The 16,422-nt window shown below is 48.7% G+C and overlaps 1 protein-coding gene across 1 annotated transcript in view; it reads right to left on the minus strand.

Annotated features, from left to right (window-relative positions):
• Positions 1–15,305, minus strand: part of TRIM63 (tripartite motif containing 63) — a 20,537-nt gene extending 5,232 nt beyond the window's left edge. Inside the window, exons 1-7 of the mRNA XM_019650116.1 lie at positions 15,002–15,305; positions 13,917–14,089; positions 9,960–10,128; positions 9,058–9,153; positions 7,353–7,637; positions 7,227–7,239; positions 537–602 (exon numbers count right to left, since the gene is read on the minus strand). Of these exons, the coding sequence (XP_019505661.1) occupies positions 537–602; positions 7,227–7,239; positions 7,353–7,637; positions 9,058–9,153; positions 9,960–10,128; positions 13,917–14,089; positions 15,002–15,160 (961 nt within the window). The 5' untranslated portion in view covers positions 15,161–15,305. The remainder of the gene's footprint in view (positions 1–536; positions 603–7,226; positions 7,240–7,352; positions 7,638–9,057; positions 9,154–9,959; positions 10,129–13,916; positions 14,090–15,001) is intronic.
• Between the last annotated feature and the right edge of the window lie 1,117 nt (positions 15,306–16,422).

The raw sequence follows: 16,422 nt of genomic DNA on the forward strand, positions 1-16,422 counted from the left end.
TGGTGGGTCTGGTCAAACGCACGTGCATGTCCCATTAAAAAGGGGTAGCCACTGCCCAGCGCCAGCTGTCTGGGACGAGGGAGAAGGGCCATCCCAGCATTGTTAGCTCTTTCCAAATTTTCACAAAAAGGTGGAATTCCAGATTCTTAGTTGAAATCTCCTTTTTCAAAAATCCTTTAAAAAAATCTAATTTTAAAAATGTTGGCAACTAATTTTTAAAAATGTAAACATTATGCTGGCCAAACAAAACACCTCCATGGACCAAGCCTGGCTCATGAGTGCCCTGTCTTTTACGTCTGTTACGCTGTATTACTTTCCATATAGGAAGGTCATTTAGATAGAAAATGGGAGCTTTTCATTATGAATAGTTTGGTGTTTTTTTTTTCTTTAAGCATTAAGGACTTTACCCTTAAAAGGCTTAGAGCACATATTGGGCATCATCCCCAACGTCCAGCACAGCACTTTGCACATAGTCAGCATCTTATGGTGCTGAATGAATGAATGAATGAAAGAATGGAGGTAGACAAATTTCTTACCTTCTTCCTTCCCCTCTGTGGACTCTTCTTCCTGATCTTCTTCAATAAACTCTTCTTCTTCCTCATCTGTGTGTGACAAAGAACAATAGTGTTAGGATGGGCATGTTTCTCAGAGGAGCTGCTCAAAGGGGAACCAGACCGGAGACAGCAGTGATCCAAGTCCTCCAATGGCCAGTCAGACTCTACAGGCCATGCAGTGACATCACTGGCCCAGGAGGCGATGGGCTTGTCAAACCCAAGCTGCACAGAGGTGGGCTTTCTCCTTTCTCAGCTCTCCCTTTCCTTCCACCACACCCTCCAGAGGAGAGAGGTTCAAGAGGCTCTTTTTGTTCCAGTAGCAGCAGTAGTTTCTATCACCTGATCTGCCTGTGACCAGAGGGGACTTTGGGAGGCACACTATCTCTCAATAGACAGATGAACATCACCTGTGGAGGTGGGACAAGAAACGCCTTGATTCTCAGGGATCAGAGTCCTGTCTTGAAGGAATTTGCCCAGCCTTTGACATTTGCTTGCCTAGCCCTTCCTGTCCACTTGTCCTCTTTCCTCAGCCCACAGAGGGGTGGGGAGCACTTCTGGGGCCACCTTCTCCTTAGCTCTCTGAAGCTGAGCCCCAGAGACAGACCATGATGGGGAGATGCAACCTGTGTCCTCACTTCACCTCCTGGGATACCAACTTCAGGCTCTAACAGGGAAGATGACTGTCACCCACCCCCTCTCCCAAGATGCTTCCTTAATCCTTTGCGGCCCTGAGGGAGTCACCACAGAGTCCAGTGTCTGGGGAGAGGCTTGAAAGAATTCATGCCTCCAAAATGATAGTCCAAATTCCAGTCACCTAGCTGGGATCCATGCATAACTCAGGAAATTTTGTTGCTGTTGTTTAATCGTTATCACAATTAACTACTCATAGCAGCATTTGCTGAGGACTCATTATGTGCCAAGTGTTGTGCTAAGCACCAGACACACATTGTCTCATAAAATCCTCACAAGGGTCTTGTGAGCCAGATGGCCTCCCGGTGGCATCTGCGTGGCCTCCCGCAGACCTCTCACTCTCCCTTGGCTTTATTTCCCCAAGTACACAATGAACATGACAACAGAAACCACCTCTTGCAGTTGTATTAAATGATGGAATTTATGTCAAGTGTTTAGTGCCTGGGGCATAAAAAGTGCTCAATAAATGGTAGCTGTTAGTTCTCTCGCCATTTCCCTATGAGGAAACTGAGGCAGAAGGAGATTATGGGAGGCAGTGCAGGTCTTTACAACATCACACTGTTCACACAGTCTGATCCACTCTAGACTACCTTAGCTTTGGAAGGGTNGAGTGTCCAGGGTCTCAGGAAAGAGGGGTGGCAGGAGAGTAGGTTTGATGGCCTCAGTCTGGAGAGGAGATGATGTTCAGAGCCCTGAGACAAGACCTAGTGAGTAGTGAGGGGAAAAGAAGCTAACCTTGGGAAGGGGAGGAAGTAAGAGGGCAAAGAAGAGGGAGACCAGTCAGGGAAAGAGAAGGGGGCCTAGAAGACAAGGAGCTGGGGAATTTCAAGGACAGGGTGGTCCCCCTCAAAGATTAATGGCTAGTGTTCGCTGAGCACTTACTATGTGCCAGACACTGTGCTAAGTACTTTGTGTGCATCATTTCATTTCATCATCTCAACAACGTAAGAACTACAGAGGGTGCGAAAAGAATGGATACACATTTTAAGAAAGGAAAATTGTATCAAAATTGTAATACTCAATATATACCAATAACAAAAGATGAACACAAGTCATGTTTAACTTCTGCAATTACAAGAGGTGCTCAAAGTGGTTACCATCAGCGTCCAGACACTTCTGATTACGGCGAACTACTGCTTGAACAACGTTGACCAAAGCGTTCACTTGTATACATTTTTTTGGGAATCCCTGGTATTATTATATATCCCTGAAAAGGGTTCCTTGAACCCAATTCCAACATAAGGGACATAGGGCTCCCCGCACACCAACAAACAATTCTCAGACACCAGCAGGGTGTCCAAAAATTCAACTCAATTCTGATGCTATCTACCCAGGTGATAGCATCAGATTCCACAGGTAAAGGGCTCAGTCCCACAAGACCGCCCTCTACTTCAGACACCAGCCAAAAGCCCAGGCTCTTCTTAACTGTGCTTCTGACCACCTGGCTATAGAGTGGAGGTTCCCATGACCCCCTCTTCTCGGGTTCTATTGATTTGCTAGAATGGCTCACAGAACTCAGAGAAATATTTTACTTAATAGATCAAGGACTTATTATAAAAGGATATAATTCAGGAGCAACCAGATGGAAAAAATGCACAGGACAAGGTACATGGGAAGGGGCACCATTCTCTGAGGACCTCCATGTGGTCACCAGCCCAGAAGCTCTCCAAACCACAGCCTCTTGAGTTTTTGCAGAGGCTTCATTACCTAGGCATGGTTGATTAAATCATTGGCCATTGGTGATTGATTCAACCTCCAGCCCCTCTTCCCTTCCCAGAATCAGGGGAAGATGGGACTGAAATTTCCAACCTTCTAATCACATGGTTGGTTTTCCTGGCAGCCAGCCCCCCTCCTTGAGTGCTCTCAGTCACCTCAATCACATAACAAAAGACACCTTCATCACTCTCACCACCTAGGAAATTACAAGGGTTTAGGGAGCAGCGAGCCAGAAATGGGTGAAGACCAAATACATATTTCTCATTATAAATCATAGTATCACAATCCTCATTCCACAGATGAGGAAACTCAGGCACAGAGAGATAAAATAACTTGTATGAGGTCACACAGCTTGCAAAAAGTGGCTCTAGGACAGGAGCCCAGACATGCTTGATTCAGGAGCCCAAGCTCCTCACGTCTCTACTGCACTATATAGGTCAACAATGCCAGGCCAGTCAGGAGCTGCAGGAAGAGGAACATCCAAGAGGCTCTCCCTCGTCCCTGCTCACATGACCTCAGTTTTGTTCAGGCAGCATTGTTCTCCAGGAAGGTGGGCCTCTCCACTGCCACCAGAGACAAAGGCTTACGCCTGTCATGATAATCCCATTCTCCTTTAAAAGATTTCCTCCCTAATAAAAAGTCAAGCACAAGAAGAAAGCTTCATTCTTGCCTTTGAATGGGGTTGTATGCATCATTTCATCTTGCAACCAAGAGAGGACAAGTCTCGGGAGAAATCTGCTCACAGAGGAACTGAAGAAAGCACTGGGGTCCTTGGCGCCATCGTTGTGCTGCCAGGTTACCCACCCCTGGAACTGCCTACCTCTTCACTATTTAAGATGCGACATAACACATGTCGTCATAGTGTAATTATCCTGTCACCTGCAGCAGAGAGCACTCTATATACATTCGTGAGTCCAACTCCTTCCTGCTTACGATCCTCAAATGTCTAATTCCAGTTCAGGCCGCTCTCTCCCTTACACTGAAGACTTGTTGGAGATGTTTACTGGGATGTTCCAACAGCACCTCAGACGCATCCTACCCCAAACAGAACACACCATCTCCCCCCACACCGAGCTCCTTCCCTTTTCCTTGTTTCACGTCTCAGTGAACAGCACCAGCATCCGCCCATTTGCGCAGACCAGAAAGTGAGAGCCATTCTTGGGCTCCCACTGCACACCCAGTAAACCTCAGCAGGGAGTACAGATCCATCTTTACGTCTCGCTTGTCATTCTCCCATCTGTGAGTCTGACTGTGTCCCTGAACTTTGAAGGCTTTAAGGACAAAGACTCTCTCTCTTCATGTCTGTACCTCCAGTGCCTGGCACATGGTAGGCACTTAACAGATGTTTCTTAAATGAGTGCACAAGGGAACAGCAGGGTCACTGTCAGGCTTGGGGAGAGCAACGTACTTGACTAAGTTTTGGGGGTTTTTTTGGCTGAGATGGTGCAACCAGTGAAGAGAAAGTGCCGGAAGATTGGGGGGCAGGTGATAAGAGTAAATTCTAAAGCCTTGGGAAGGACAGGGACACGCCAACTTTTGAGATGGGAGGAGAGCAGTGAGGAAAAGATGAAAGTAAGAATCAGGAGTGTTGGGAGGCTGAGAGAAAGGTGTTCCTATTGGTGACCTCCGTCAAGACAGTCAAGGTCAACCACTAAGGCTGAGGCTGGGCAAGGGTAGCATGAATGGGTGGTGGGGAAAGTTTGGACCTGCCCCTGTGACACACAGGAGGAAGTGCCCTGGAACGGGGTGGAAGGGCTGTCTGGGAGCAGAAGAGCCTTGCTGATGTTTCCCAACATAGATTTGCCATTTGTGAGGAGCCATTCACATGGTTCTGTTGACTTTCTCCAGCCACACTTGGCAGTCCAGGTGCAAAAGCCAAGCAAATGGACAGTGGGACCAACTCCAGCCTGGGAGCTGGCAAGGCCAGCACTGCTGAAAGTCAAGGGGCGGGGAGTGGTAATTCCCACATGGGCCATGCTGGGCATCAAAACATGTCCTGTCATTTAATCCTCACAACAGCCCTGCAAGGGAGGTATTATGATCTTCATTTTTCCCAGGAGGAAGCGAGATTCAGAGAGTCAATGGCTTGGCCAAAGTTACACAGCCACAAGTGGCAGAGCCGAGCTAAGGTAGCCTGACTCCTAAACCTGTGCTCCTAACACTAAAGAATGTATTGGGTGCCTATTTGCATGCCAGGCACTGTGCTAAGAAGCCCTCTCCATCCATCCTCTTGTTCAGTCCTCAGAATAACTCAGTGCAGCAGGGGTCATGATTTCCCCTGGTTTGCAGCTGAGCTACAGAGGCTCAGAGAGGTTAAGTCACTTGACCAAAGTACCCCAGCCAGTGAGTGGCAGAGCCAGCATTAGAAGCAGGAGGTTATAAACCAGTATCATTACCAGTTACTGAACATACTATAAAGCTATGGACTGACAGATGAGGAGACTAACTTGGAATATCAATGTTGCATCTGAGCCCAGAGACTTTTTTTTTTTTTTTTAGCTGTGCCATCCTGCCACCTGTTGGCAGTTCAGCGGCAGCTCAGCTGGGGCCAGGCATCGAACCGCAGTTAACCAACTGAGCCACTCAGCCGGCCCCTGAGCCCAGAGCTTTTATTTATTTATTTATTTGTTTGTTTGTTTGTTTGTTTATTATTTATTTATTTAAAATTTTTTTTTAAAGATTTTTATTGGGGGATGGGAACAGCACTGGGGAATTGGAGGAAGGGGAATGGACAAGTTGCTGTCCTTTTGTTCTTCAGCCTAGTTGTGGAGGACCAGAGCTTTTAACTACTACACTTTACTGCTTCCCTCTCCGCAAGTTTCCTCATTTATACCTTTTACTGTTTGTTGATAATTTCAAACATATGAAAGTAGAGAGAATAGTATAATGAACTCATGTAACCAAACCCAGCTTTAATCCGTAACATGTCCCCAATCTTATTTCATCTATAACCCACCCTCTCCNTTGGCCCACCCTCTCCAAGCTGAGTCCTTCCACAGGGGTTTCCGTGGGTCGGGGCCCTGTGGCCCCAAGGCTGGCCTCTGATAGATGCACTATATATAGAAAGCACTTGGGATTGGCGACCTCCCTAGCAAATCACTCCATCATCCCCAATGCTGTTGGTCGTGGGGGACATGGCTTGGGAATGGCTCCTTACGGAAACAAAAGCTCACACCACTGGTGACAAGGAGGGACTCCTTGAATCTGTCCCCCAAACAAGAGTCATCTTGTTAGGAGACTAAGTGCAAGGAGTGATGGTGGCAGCAGCACACCTGCCTAGGTTTAGCTTTTCCACTTCTGGACTCTAAAGTATGGAAAACCTTGACCTCAGGCTCCTTGGTTTTCCTGCTATAGTCTAATGACCAACAGTCTCAGTACTACCTGGAGAAAGTGTTACCAACCAGGAGAGTGTCCCCCCACCCCCACCCCAAAGACTTTTAAGTTTTCTTTCCTATAGAAAGGTTAAGTATAGAAATGTTAGTCTCCTTTCTAGTTTCTTAGTCCCCGGCTGTGATTCCTCTTCTCACCAGTCTGTGACTCCTAGGCTAAAGATTGCTCCTAGCCTGAATCCTGGAATTCTCCTATCACCCAGCTTCTTAACTGCTTTGTAAATCAGTTTCTGAATCCTAAACAATAGAAGTCTCCTACCCCTGCTTCAGATAACTACTTGAAAGCCTGCGACTTCCTAATATCCCCCCAGGCCAGTAAGGTAAATGCCAAACCCATTCTGGGCCCAGACAACTGACGCCACCTGAGTAACTGGCTGAATGGCCATAGGCTTCATGAGAGTTAACAGATTTATTAATTAAAATCTATTTTTCCTCATTCAGGGACCTTGGGGATACAGAGGATACCCCAACAAGATTGCCAGTCACAACCAAAGAGGCCAACACAGTCTTCCATGCGGAGCTCGAGACCCCTTCCTCTCATCTGAGATCAGCTAGGGTGAGAGTTCTGTGAATCCCCCAATAGGCAGGGACAACTCTACACTCCTGACCAGCAGGAAGCAGATACAGAAGAAGAGACCTTCTGTCCCTCAGCTTCCCATAGAGATTTTATGGGGATCACGTCTCTCAATGGGAAAACTAGGTAGACAGTTAGAGGCAGGCATTGGGTCTCTGCATTCCTGCACGTCCCACAGAGTGCGACTGCCAAGGGGACATCCCCTCTATACCCAAAACTCCCCCTTTGTATTATAATTACCTACCCCTGCGGGAAAACAAATGGGTGCAAAATACCCAACTAGAGCAGACGACTCACTCGCACCTGCGCAGTACCTCTTGTCAATCACATGTACCAATCAAGTGGTCCCACGCCCTTAGGGAAACAGCCCATTCTAGAGAAGGGATAAAAACCCAAGTCCTGGGAAGTCCGCCNCCTTGAACCTTAGACAGAGCTGTGGCATTGAAGTGACTCTGCCCACATCCTCCCAATCCTGCTTACCAAGAGGAAGATGGCTCCACCAGGCTCGTCCAGAGACTGGATGGCTGTCTCCACCAGCTTAGTGGATTTGTCCAGTTGCTCCCGGTATTGCTGGATGAGGGCCTCGGTGAAGCTGAGTTTCTCCTCCTGCTCCCGCGTGACCCGCTGCAGCAACTCACTCTTCTTCTCATCCAGGATGGCATACAGCACATCAAACTTCTGACTCAGCTCCTCCTTCACCCGATGGCTGTTCTCCTGGGGACAGATATTGTGGGGTCACATCTTTTGGGGTCCTCCTCCCTATTCCCAACATTTCCTTCTTGGGATGGGTGTGCTAGAAACAAAGAATCTAAAGCTGGAAAAGGTCTCACAGCACCCCCATTTTACAGAAGATGAAATGAAGGCTTAGCACTTGCCATGGTTTCATACCTACTGACTACATGTTTGGAGTCTGGCATCATGGAGAAAGCAACCTTTTTTCTCAAAAATAGAGATTCTAGGGGCGGCCGGTTAGCTCAGTTGGTTAGAGCGCAGTGCTCATAACACCAAGGTTGCCGGTTCGATCCCCACATGGGCCATTGAGCTGCGCCCTCCACAACTAGACTGAAACAACTACTTGACTTGGAGCTGATGGGTCCTGGAAAAGCACACTGTTCCTCAATAAAAAATAAAAATTTAAAAAAATGACTTAAAAAGAAAAAGAGACTCTAGGGTCAAATGGGATGATATATATTCTGGGCCTCTTATGTGCCCCCGAGTCACACTCCTCCCCCCATCTTAGGATTAACACTGGATTCAAAAAGCTGTGCATCCTTTGGTCCTAGCAGAGGTGGAGAAGCAGCTCCCCTACTGGCCTCCTCATTGAGCCTCCCTTCTCTCCAACACAGATGCTACATTTTAGTTTCCTTACCTGTAAGATGTGTATAATTAGCATCTCATCAGACTGAGGGCTCTAGTTACCTCTATCAGTTTGGGAGCTCCTCATGGGTGGTAACAATGTCCCCCTCCTTCCTTGGAACCTATCTCCCATATAACTCTTTGTCCACCAGCAATATGATGATCCCATCCCCCCATCTCATCTCCAGGTCCCCACCCCCAAGTGGAGATAGAAAATCCTTTTGCAGAAATAGAAAAGTTTCCTTCTGCCTCTGCAGTCTTGCTACTTAAAGTGTGGTCTATGGACCAGCCACTTGGGCAAACCCCAAGAGCGTGTTAGAAATGCAGGCTCTCATGCCTCATTCCAGACCTACTGATTCAGAACTTGAATTTTAACAAGACCGAAAGGTGATTTGTATGCACTTTAAAGTCTGAAGCCTTGGTCTATAGCATACCAGAGAACAATGCTCTAAAAAACTACCAGTGAAAAAAAACAAAAACAAAACAAAACAACTGGGAATTATTGGTGGGACCCGTCCTGAGGTCAGGGACTGGATCTGCCTTGTTCACCATCCCATCCCCAGCACCTTTGGCAGGGCCTGACACACAGCTGTGCTGAAGAAGTATTTGCTGAATGAGTGGATTAATGGATTAGTCAGTCTCTCCCAACCATCCCTGCTTCAGGCCCCAACCTTTAGTCACAACCCATGGGTGAGCCTGCGCCCCAGAGACCAGGCTGCAGTGGGGGCTTCACACACCCCCACCCCCTCCCCTGGGCACAATTCTTCTGTCCCCTCACCTTAGTCACTCGACAGGAGTCCTCTAGCTGATTGATGATTGTCTGTACGCGGTCATTCCCAGCCACCAGCATGGAGATACAGTTACTCAGTTCAGTCTAGATGAGAGGAAGGGGTGGGGGATAAGGAGAAGAGAGACAGAAATAGCCTCAGGGCCTGCCCTTTCAGGAGTTGGCAGCAAAATGGCACCCTCACTCCCCTCTCTGCTAATACAGAGCCTCCAGTAGCTGTCTGGCCCCTTTCTCTGAGGTGCAGCTCAGGTCCAGAGCAGAGACTATCAGAGATACTGTTTCTCTTATTTTATGGATGAAGCACAGAGAGGGGAAGTGAGCTGCCCAAAATACACAGCAAGGTACTAGCATAGGAGAGGCTTGTTTCTAGGAAAGAAGAAAAGAAATAGAGTTGGGAGTTCTAAAAGAGAGAGAAATAAAGAGAAGATTGGGAGGAGGGTAAGAAAGACTATGGAAAGAGGGGCCACAGCTTACTGCATGGACAGGATAGTACGTCTCCCACAGGGTCAGGGGCGCAGGGAGAGAATTCTGGGCCCTCTCCAGGGGACAAGAATTTGAACAGGAGAGGTGACCAGCACAGAAAGAGGCCCAAAGCACACTATGATATAGAAGTCATGGCCTGAGAGAGCCCCTGGTGGCCTGGCTCTGGGGTCTAGTCTCTCTCTTGTGGCCACACCCAGGTGCTCTCAAGTGGATCTAAGTATAACCCATGAGCTCAGCTGCCTCCCCCAGGAAGGCAAGGGCTGCTGTCCCTGTGGTCTGGGAAGTCCCTCCAGAGGGACCATTACTGAAAGGCCGGCTCAGCAGATCTACAGGGATCAAATCCGCATCCAGAATCATCAGGCCAGACCCAGCAGGCCCCGGCTGGGGGTGAAAGTGGCTCAGGCCAATACCTTTTGTCCCTGGAAGACACTCTGCAGCGGGGCCACCTCGCAGGCCTTGTGGACCCCAAACACCTTGCACATGGAGCATGTGGGCATCTCACACGTGAGGCAGTAGATGTTGATTTTCTCGTCTTCATGCTCCTTGCACATTGGGCTGCTGCCCTTCTGCAGAGGCCGACTGAAGTGGGCAAGAGTCATACGTCATGGGGTGGGGGTCCCGAGGCCCCGTCTCCAACCCAAGCTCCAATCACAGCTCCGCCCTAGATCTATGACTTGAGTTCTCAGTGGCTGGCTGTCCCTAATCCTTCTCTTTATATCCTCTGGGGACCCAGGACCAGGGAAGCCAATGACACCAAGGTTGTCCCTACATCCTAGGACTCAAACTCCGGGGATGGAATTGGCCCGGACAGGGGAAGGGTGGTAGAATCCCAGAGTCAGATCTGGAGACATTTTCAAGAAGAGGAAACTGGGCTCCAGGAAGGTGAATTGACTTGCCCAAGGTCGCCCAGCAAATCAGGGCAGGGGAGGCTAGAATTCATTTGCTCTAATTATAGTCACCATGGCTCTTGGTTTCTGCAGGCTGGGCTGTGAGTGAGGCAATTTATACTCATGGCCCCACTGAATTCTATATTTAATCCACCAGACTGTAGCCTCCATCAAAGCAAGCAAACTTGCCTATTCTCTTCATTCTGCAGTGTACAGTGCTTGGCACAGAAGAGGTGCTCATTAAATACAGGTAGAGAAAAATAAATAAATAAGCACACCATGAGGGTGTCCCAGGGCTCAGAGAAAGAAGCAGTGTGTGTGCCCTAAGTCCCACAGCTAGTGCACGGGCAGCTCAGGGCTGCCCAACAGCCCAGCACAAGCCTTAACTTCTAGTCCAGAGGTTCTTCCCAGGGCCCAATCTCTTCCTTCTCTTTCTTCCCAAACACATATTCTTAGAACGTCTTTCTCCCTTTGCCTCTCTCTCCACGTAGGGTCTCTGGCATGTTATCTATGATTTTCTCAGGAAATTTGTCACTTCCTACCTGAGATTCAACTTGGGAGCGGGGGGGGAGGGGGGGTGTCAAGGTCTTACCTCCCCAGCTAGACTATACACTCATTTAGAGCCAACACCATGTCTACACTACCTCTGATTTCCCAGCCTCTAATATAGTGGGCACCTCCCAAGTCCAGGCTTTAGCATCTGGGTTCGAATCCAGATTGTTCTGCATTTATTCATTCTGTGACCTTGGACAAGTGCTTTCACCTCTCTGAGCCTCGGTTTCTTCCCAGGGCTCCTGGGATCATGGCAACAGTTGTCTGTAATGAATGTGTTGAGCCTGGCACAGGGCAGACCCTCAACAAGGCGCCTATCCTTGTCATCCAGCTATGAGGAAAGGCCTTGAAGGGTTCAAACACAACATGGTCTTTATAGGGCGACACCGAGTGGGCTAATATTTTGGTGCCATGTTGATTTTATTATGATTATAATGATGAACAATACATTCACATTTTTGTAGTGTTGAGCCCTGGCAACCTGAGAGACAACAGCAGTTAGGAATGTTCATCATGGAGTCAGTCAGACAGGCTCCCTCTCAGTTTCACCACTTTTGTTTGTTTGTATTGTGTTTTTCAGTTTTACCACTTGAAAGCTGAGTGGCCTTGGATAAACTTGTGACCCTCTCTGAGCCTCCATTTCCTCATGCTAAAATGAGGGTAAGAATGTCTTACAGGATTACTGTGAGAATTAAATAGGGATAATGCGTGGAAAATACTTAGTACAGTGCCTACATACAGTAGGTGCTCAATTAATACTTGATATGTTTAACATTTCCCATCAAAATCCTGTTTCGATAGTCACAATAACAAATTTTACTGTCCCCTCTGCATACGGGACACGAAGGCCCAAAGACTTACCCAGGATCCTACAGCACATCAGTAATAGAGTCAGACTAGCAAACACACTTCCCCAGGCCAGGACTTTTNCCCCACCCCCACCAGCTTGAACGCTCACACCCTCGGATGATCCAGATCATAAGCAGTAAGCAGGAGGAAAACAAACTATATTTAAACTGGCAGTTGCTCCATAAACAGAGCTAAAAAACAAGTGACTCTTGGGAGAAAAACAGTAGAAACACTGGTGAAGACGAAGAGTCAATCCCCACAATACACTAAAGTTTTAAAAACAAGCAAAGGAAACAAAAAGCAATTCACAAAAGAATAAATGCCAATGTCCCCTCCCCACCAAACAGAAAGAAACAAAACAAGGTGCTTGTCCTCACGCATGTTAAAAATCTCATTAAAACCACAATAAAATCTGATTTTTCTTCTATCGGACAGACAAAATATTAAAGATTAATAATAGCCAAGGTTGGTGAAGGTGTAGGGCAATGGACACTGCTGCTACTCTTGGCCTTGGGGGTGGGGGTGCAATTTGACAAACTCAAATGTAAAATATTCATACATGTGACTCAGCAGTTATACTCTGAGTAATCTATCTTATCAGAAACCTAGAAGATGATGCCAAAAGATACAGGTAGTTAGCTAGCTAGAAATAGATAGATATTCAGATATTTAGGTCTATTTACATACAAGGATGTTTTTTGCAATATTGTTTGTAGTAGCAAAACTTTGGAAGCAACCCTAAACAATAGAACAAATAAATAAATTGTTGTGTGGTCACATAGCGAATACTATACAGCAATGAGAATGAACAAATCCAAGAGGTCTTCCTGAGCAAAGTATCATTTCTGTCCCATTTTAGCCCAAGACCATGAGCTCACTGGGTGTGTGTGTGGTTGTGGTGGGAGCGGGTGGTGAGGGGTGGGGGTGGTATCTGGAAGAAGGTGGAACAACTGGGGTAGGGAAAGTTGCCTCCCTCTGGTGTTAGGAGTCAGGATAGTGTTAACGTCGGTGTGGGGGGAGAGGGAGTTGGAAGCCGGTGTAAGCAGGGCTCCAAGGGTGCTAGTAATGATCTGCTCTTGACCTGGGTGTGGGTTATGCAGACCTACTCGCTTTGTGAAGATGCTTTGAACTGTACACATATGAATTGTGCACTGTTCTGAATGTGTATTACACTTAAAGAAAAAGCTTACTAAAAAATAAAGCAAAAACATACCCCAATAAGCATTCTGTGCATACATACATACNACGGGACACGAAGGCCCAAAGACTTACCCAGGATCCTACAGCACATCAGTAATAGAGTCAGACTAGCAAACACACTTCCCCAGGCCAGGACTTTTTCTCATTAGGACTGGTCTGTCGCCTTTCCTGGGGCAGAACTTGGTGATAATGTCTGTGATGTCCTGATTGGTAAAGATCTCTCTGGTAGTTATGTCTCTCTCCAGTTTGAGGCCAAACACTACACAACCTCCACCACTCACAAACTCTGCCTGAGACGGAGCTGCTACTCTACAATCCGGGAGACCAGGAGCCGGATCTCCACAGGGCCCACTCCCAGCGCTTCCACTTCCCAGCTGGGAAAACTTGGGTCATTCAGAGAGGACTTCACCTCTCTGAGCCTCAGCTTCTTCATCTGTGAAATGGGGGTGATAAACGTCATGCCTGATCCATAGGGTCGTTGTGAACCAGCAGGAGGAAGCGTTTACCAAACCTGGCGCTGTGCCTCCTGGCACATGGGACCATAGCAGTTGTTATGACTATAGAGAAACTGACTATGTTCTCACTGGGCGCTGTCTCTGCTTATCAGGGCCACTTAGCCGGCCCCAGGGCCTCTCTCTCTCCCTGTCATATCTCATCTTTCCCCTGGTTCCTATCTCAGTATTTTTCAGGAGGGCAGGCTGGGCCCCTTTCCACTCACTGAGTGACACGGAGGATCAGGGTTGGGGGTAGAGTTAGCCTCTGTTCCTGCGTCCCACTAGGGGACAGGATCCCAAGCAGATGAAGGAGGAAGAAGTCTGGAAAGCTGGGTACAGAATGGCTGAGGAGGAAGGACGGGCTCCCAGCAGCCGGGAAACTGACCTTGAGCACTCCTGCTTGTAGATGTCAATGATGTTCTCCACCAGCAGATTTCTCTGCAGGCCGTACACTCCGTGACGATCCATGATCACCTCATGGCGGCAGGAGGGGCAGCGGAAACGGCCTCCAGACATGGACATCGAGCCACCCCGGTTGGTCCAGTAGGGATTTGCGGCCTGTGGGTGGCAAGGGAGAGATGAGGCCTGCGCTCCCTCCTCAGCACCTGCCCTTTCTAATCTCCGATTATCTTTCCCGCTGCGTACCCCAACCATTTCTTTCAAACCACGTGACCTGGAGCCCCTATCCTGAGAGGAGAGGCAGCGTGCTTACACAGGGAGCACCTGAGAAGCAACTATGCAATCGACAGGTTTGGGAGTCAGCAGGCCTGGGTTCGAGTCGCAGTTATTCTCTGAATGACTTTGGGCAAGCAACCTTATGTCTCCACACCTCAGTTTGCCTGTTCATCAAATGGGCATTATAATTAGAGCCAGCTCCTAGGGCTGCTACTTTAAAGATCAAGTAGTGACAGGACATTTTTTAAAGTGCTTCTGGGGATCCTTGCGTCCCGCCTCCCAGCCAGGATATCCACTCTCACTCCTTTCTTAGGGAGATGGAGCCCCTCCTGCCCTACATTAGAGGGAACAGCCTGGAAAGGGAAGCTGCCTCTACTGCCTAGTGCCTCCGGGGCACCCTCCTCCTACAGCTCTGGGCCACCTGCCACCAGAGAGCTGGCTCCAGCCCCAGGGGTCTGGTTTCTCTCTCCTCTCTGCCTGCCTCCCTCACTTATCACTTGAGGCATTTGACTCCTGATTGAAGAGTCAACTGCGGTGCTCAGGGCAGAGGTGGCTGGTGGCGGAGCTGCAGGCAGGGTGGGGAGGAGAAATATGTGTCATGCAAAAGGAACGGGCAGCCAGAGCTGCTCCCCAGCCCCGCTCAGCCCTGTCCGGTGGCCTTTGCAGGGGCTGACTTTGCAGGGGAAAGAACCGGCCCAGTTTAGAAGAGTCCTGGCCAAAGAGAGATGAGCTTTCGTCACAGGAAAACTGAGCAGCCACCTGGGCCCCCAGGACTAGGCCATGCCCAGAACTAACCTGGAAGATGTCGTTGGCACACTTCCGGCAGAGGTTATGCTGACACGGCAGGATGACCACTGGCTTGGTAAACATCTCCAGGCAGATGGGACAGATTAACTGCTTCTCCAGGTTCTCCAGGGGGTTCCCATCCTGGATCAGGCTCGATTTATAATCCATACTGTTGGGAGGTATGGGGTTCACCTGGTTGCCTCCTTTACCTGCTTCTCTCTGAGTAGACCTGGGATCTTGCCTTTGTCACAAAACACCCGCCTGGAGCGTCCTGGTCTTCTCCTGTCGGCACACGAATTCTGTCTGGGTCTGAGGCCCCTCCGATATTTATAGCTGGACCCCGGTCACATGAGCCCCAGGAGGGGACCAGCTGAGCATTCCGGTGCCAGCGCGGCTGGCAGGGCTTGAGTTTCCTCCAGGCCTGCAAGACCGGCCTCTCAAATCACATGTAGGAATGAGCAATCGCTGTTCCCCTGGGATGGGGGTCGTAAACAAGAACAGCCTGTTCGTGGGCAGACTTGGGGGAGGACTGGGTACCCAGAGTTTCCTCCAGAAATGAGTCTCCTCCCACACCAGGCTAGTGGGCCAGGGATGGGACCCAGAGAATGGGCCACTGGGATTTGTGGGGTTAATAGCCAGGGTCCCCTCAATGACTATTATCAGGTCCATCCCTCCTCTGAGTCCTGGGCAGCCCCTCTCTCTGAGCCAATCCCTCTGCCTCAGACCTGAGCACAGCCTATTTCTGGAGACCTTGAGACCCCCACCCTGGCTAGCCTGTCCCTCCATCCCTTGCCCACTAATGTCACTTTAATGCTAAAAGGGCCCCCTTAAAACATAGTCCAATCCCCTCATTTTACAGATTTTGACATTGGAGTCAAATAAGGACTTTATTCAAAGTCAAAAAAAGTAAGTGGCAAAGCCAGGAATCTTATTCATTGATCAGATATTTTTCTGAGTGCTAACTATACATCAGGCACCAAGGTGACAGACAGACGAGTAATCCTTTTCTCTGCCCTCAAATGCTCACAGCCTCGGGAAAAAGAGACAGAAATAACTCAGTCCTACCTAGTCACTTAGAAGTTATCCAGATGCTTGCTCCCTTCTGCTCTCTGCACCAATTCAAATTTTTCTCCAGGTCCCTCTGGACATCTTCCATATCGGCAGGTAAAAGTCATGAGAGCAGTTCTGATGATTGTTTTTTAAGGTAGAATCTCATGCAAAGGGACTTAGAGCCACCAGATATACGGTGCTGGGGTGAGAGTGGGAGCAGTGACATCAGGGAGCAGTGGGAGCAGGCCTCAGGACGTGCCTAAGAGGGTACGGAACATACAGTAGGAGTGTCCAGGGTCTCAGGAAAGAGGGGTGGCAGGAGAGTAGGTTTGATGGCCTCAGTCTGGAGAGGAGATGATGTTCAGAGCCCTGAGACAAGA

This window comes from Hipposideros armiger, unplaced genomic scaffold, assembly GCF_001890085.2.
Source record: "Hipposideros armiger isolate ML-2016 unplaced genomic scaffold, ASM189008v1 scaffold_138, whole genome shotgun sequence".
NCBI classification, from domain to species: domain Eukaryota; kingdom Metazoa; phylum Chordata; class Mammalia; order Chiroptera; family Hipposideridae; genus Hipposideros; species Hipposideros armiger.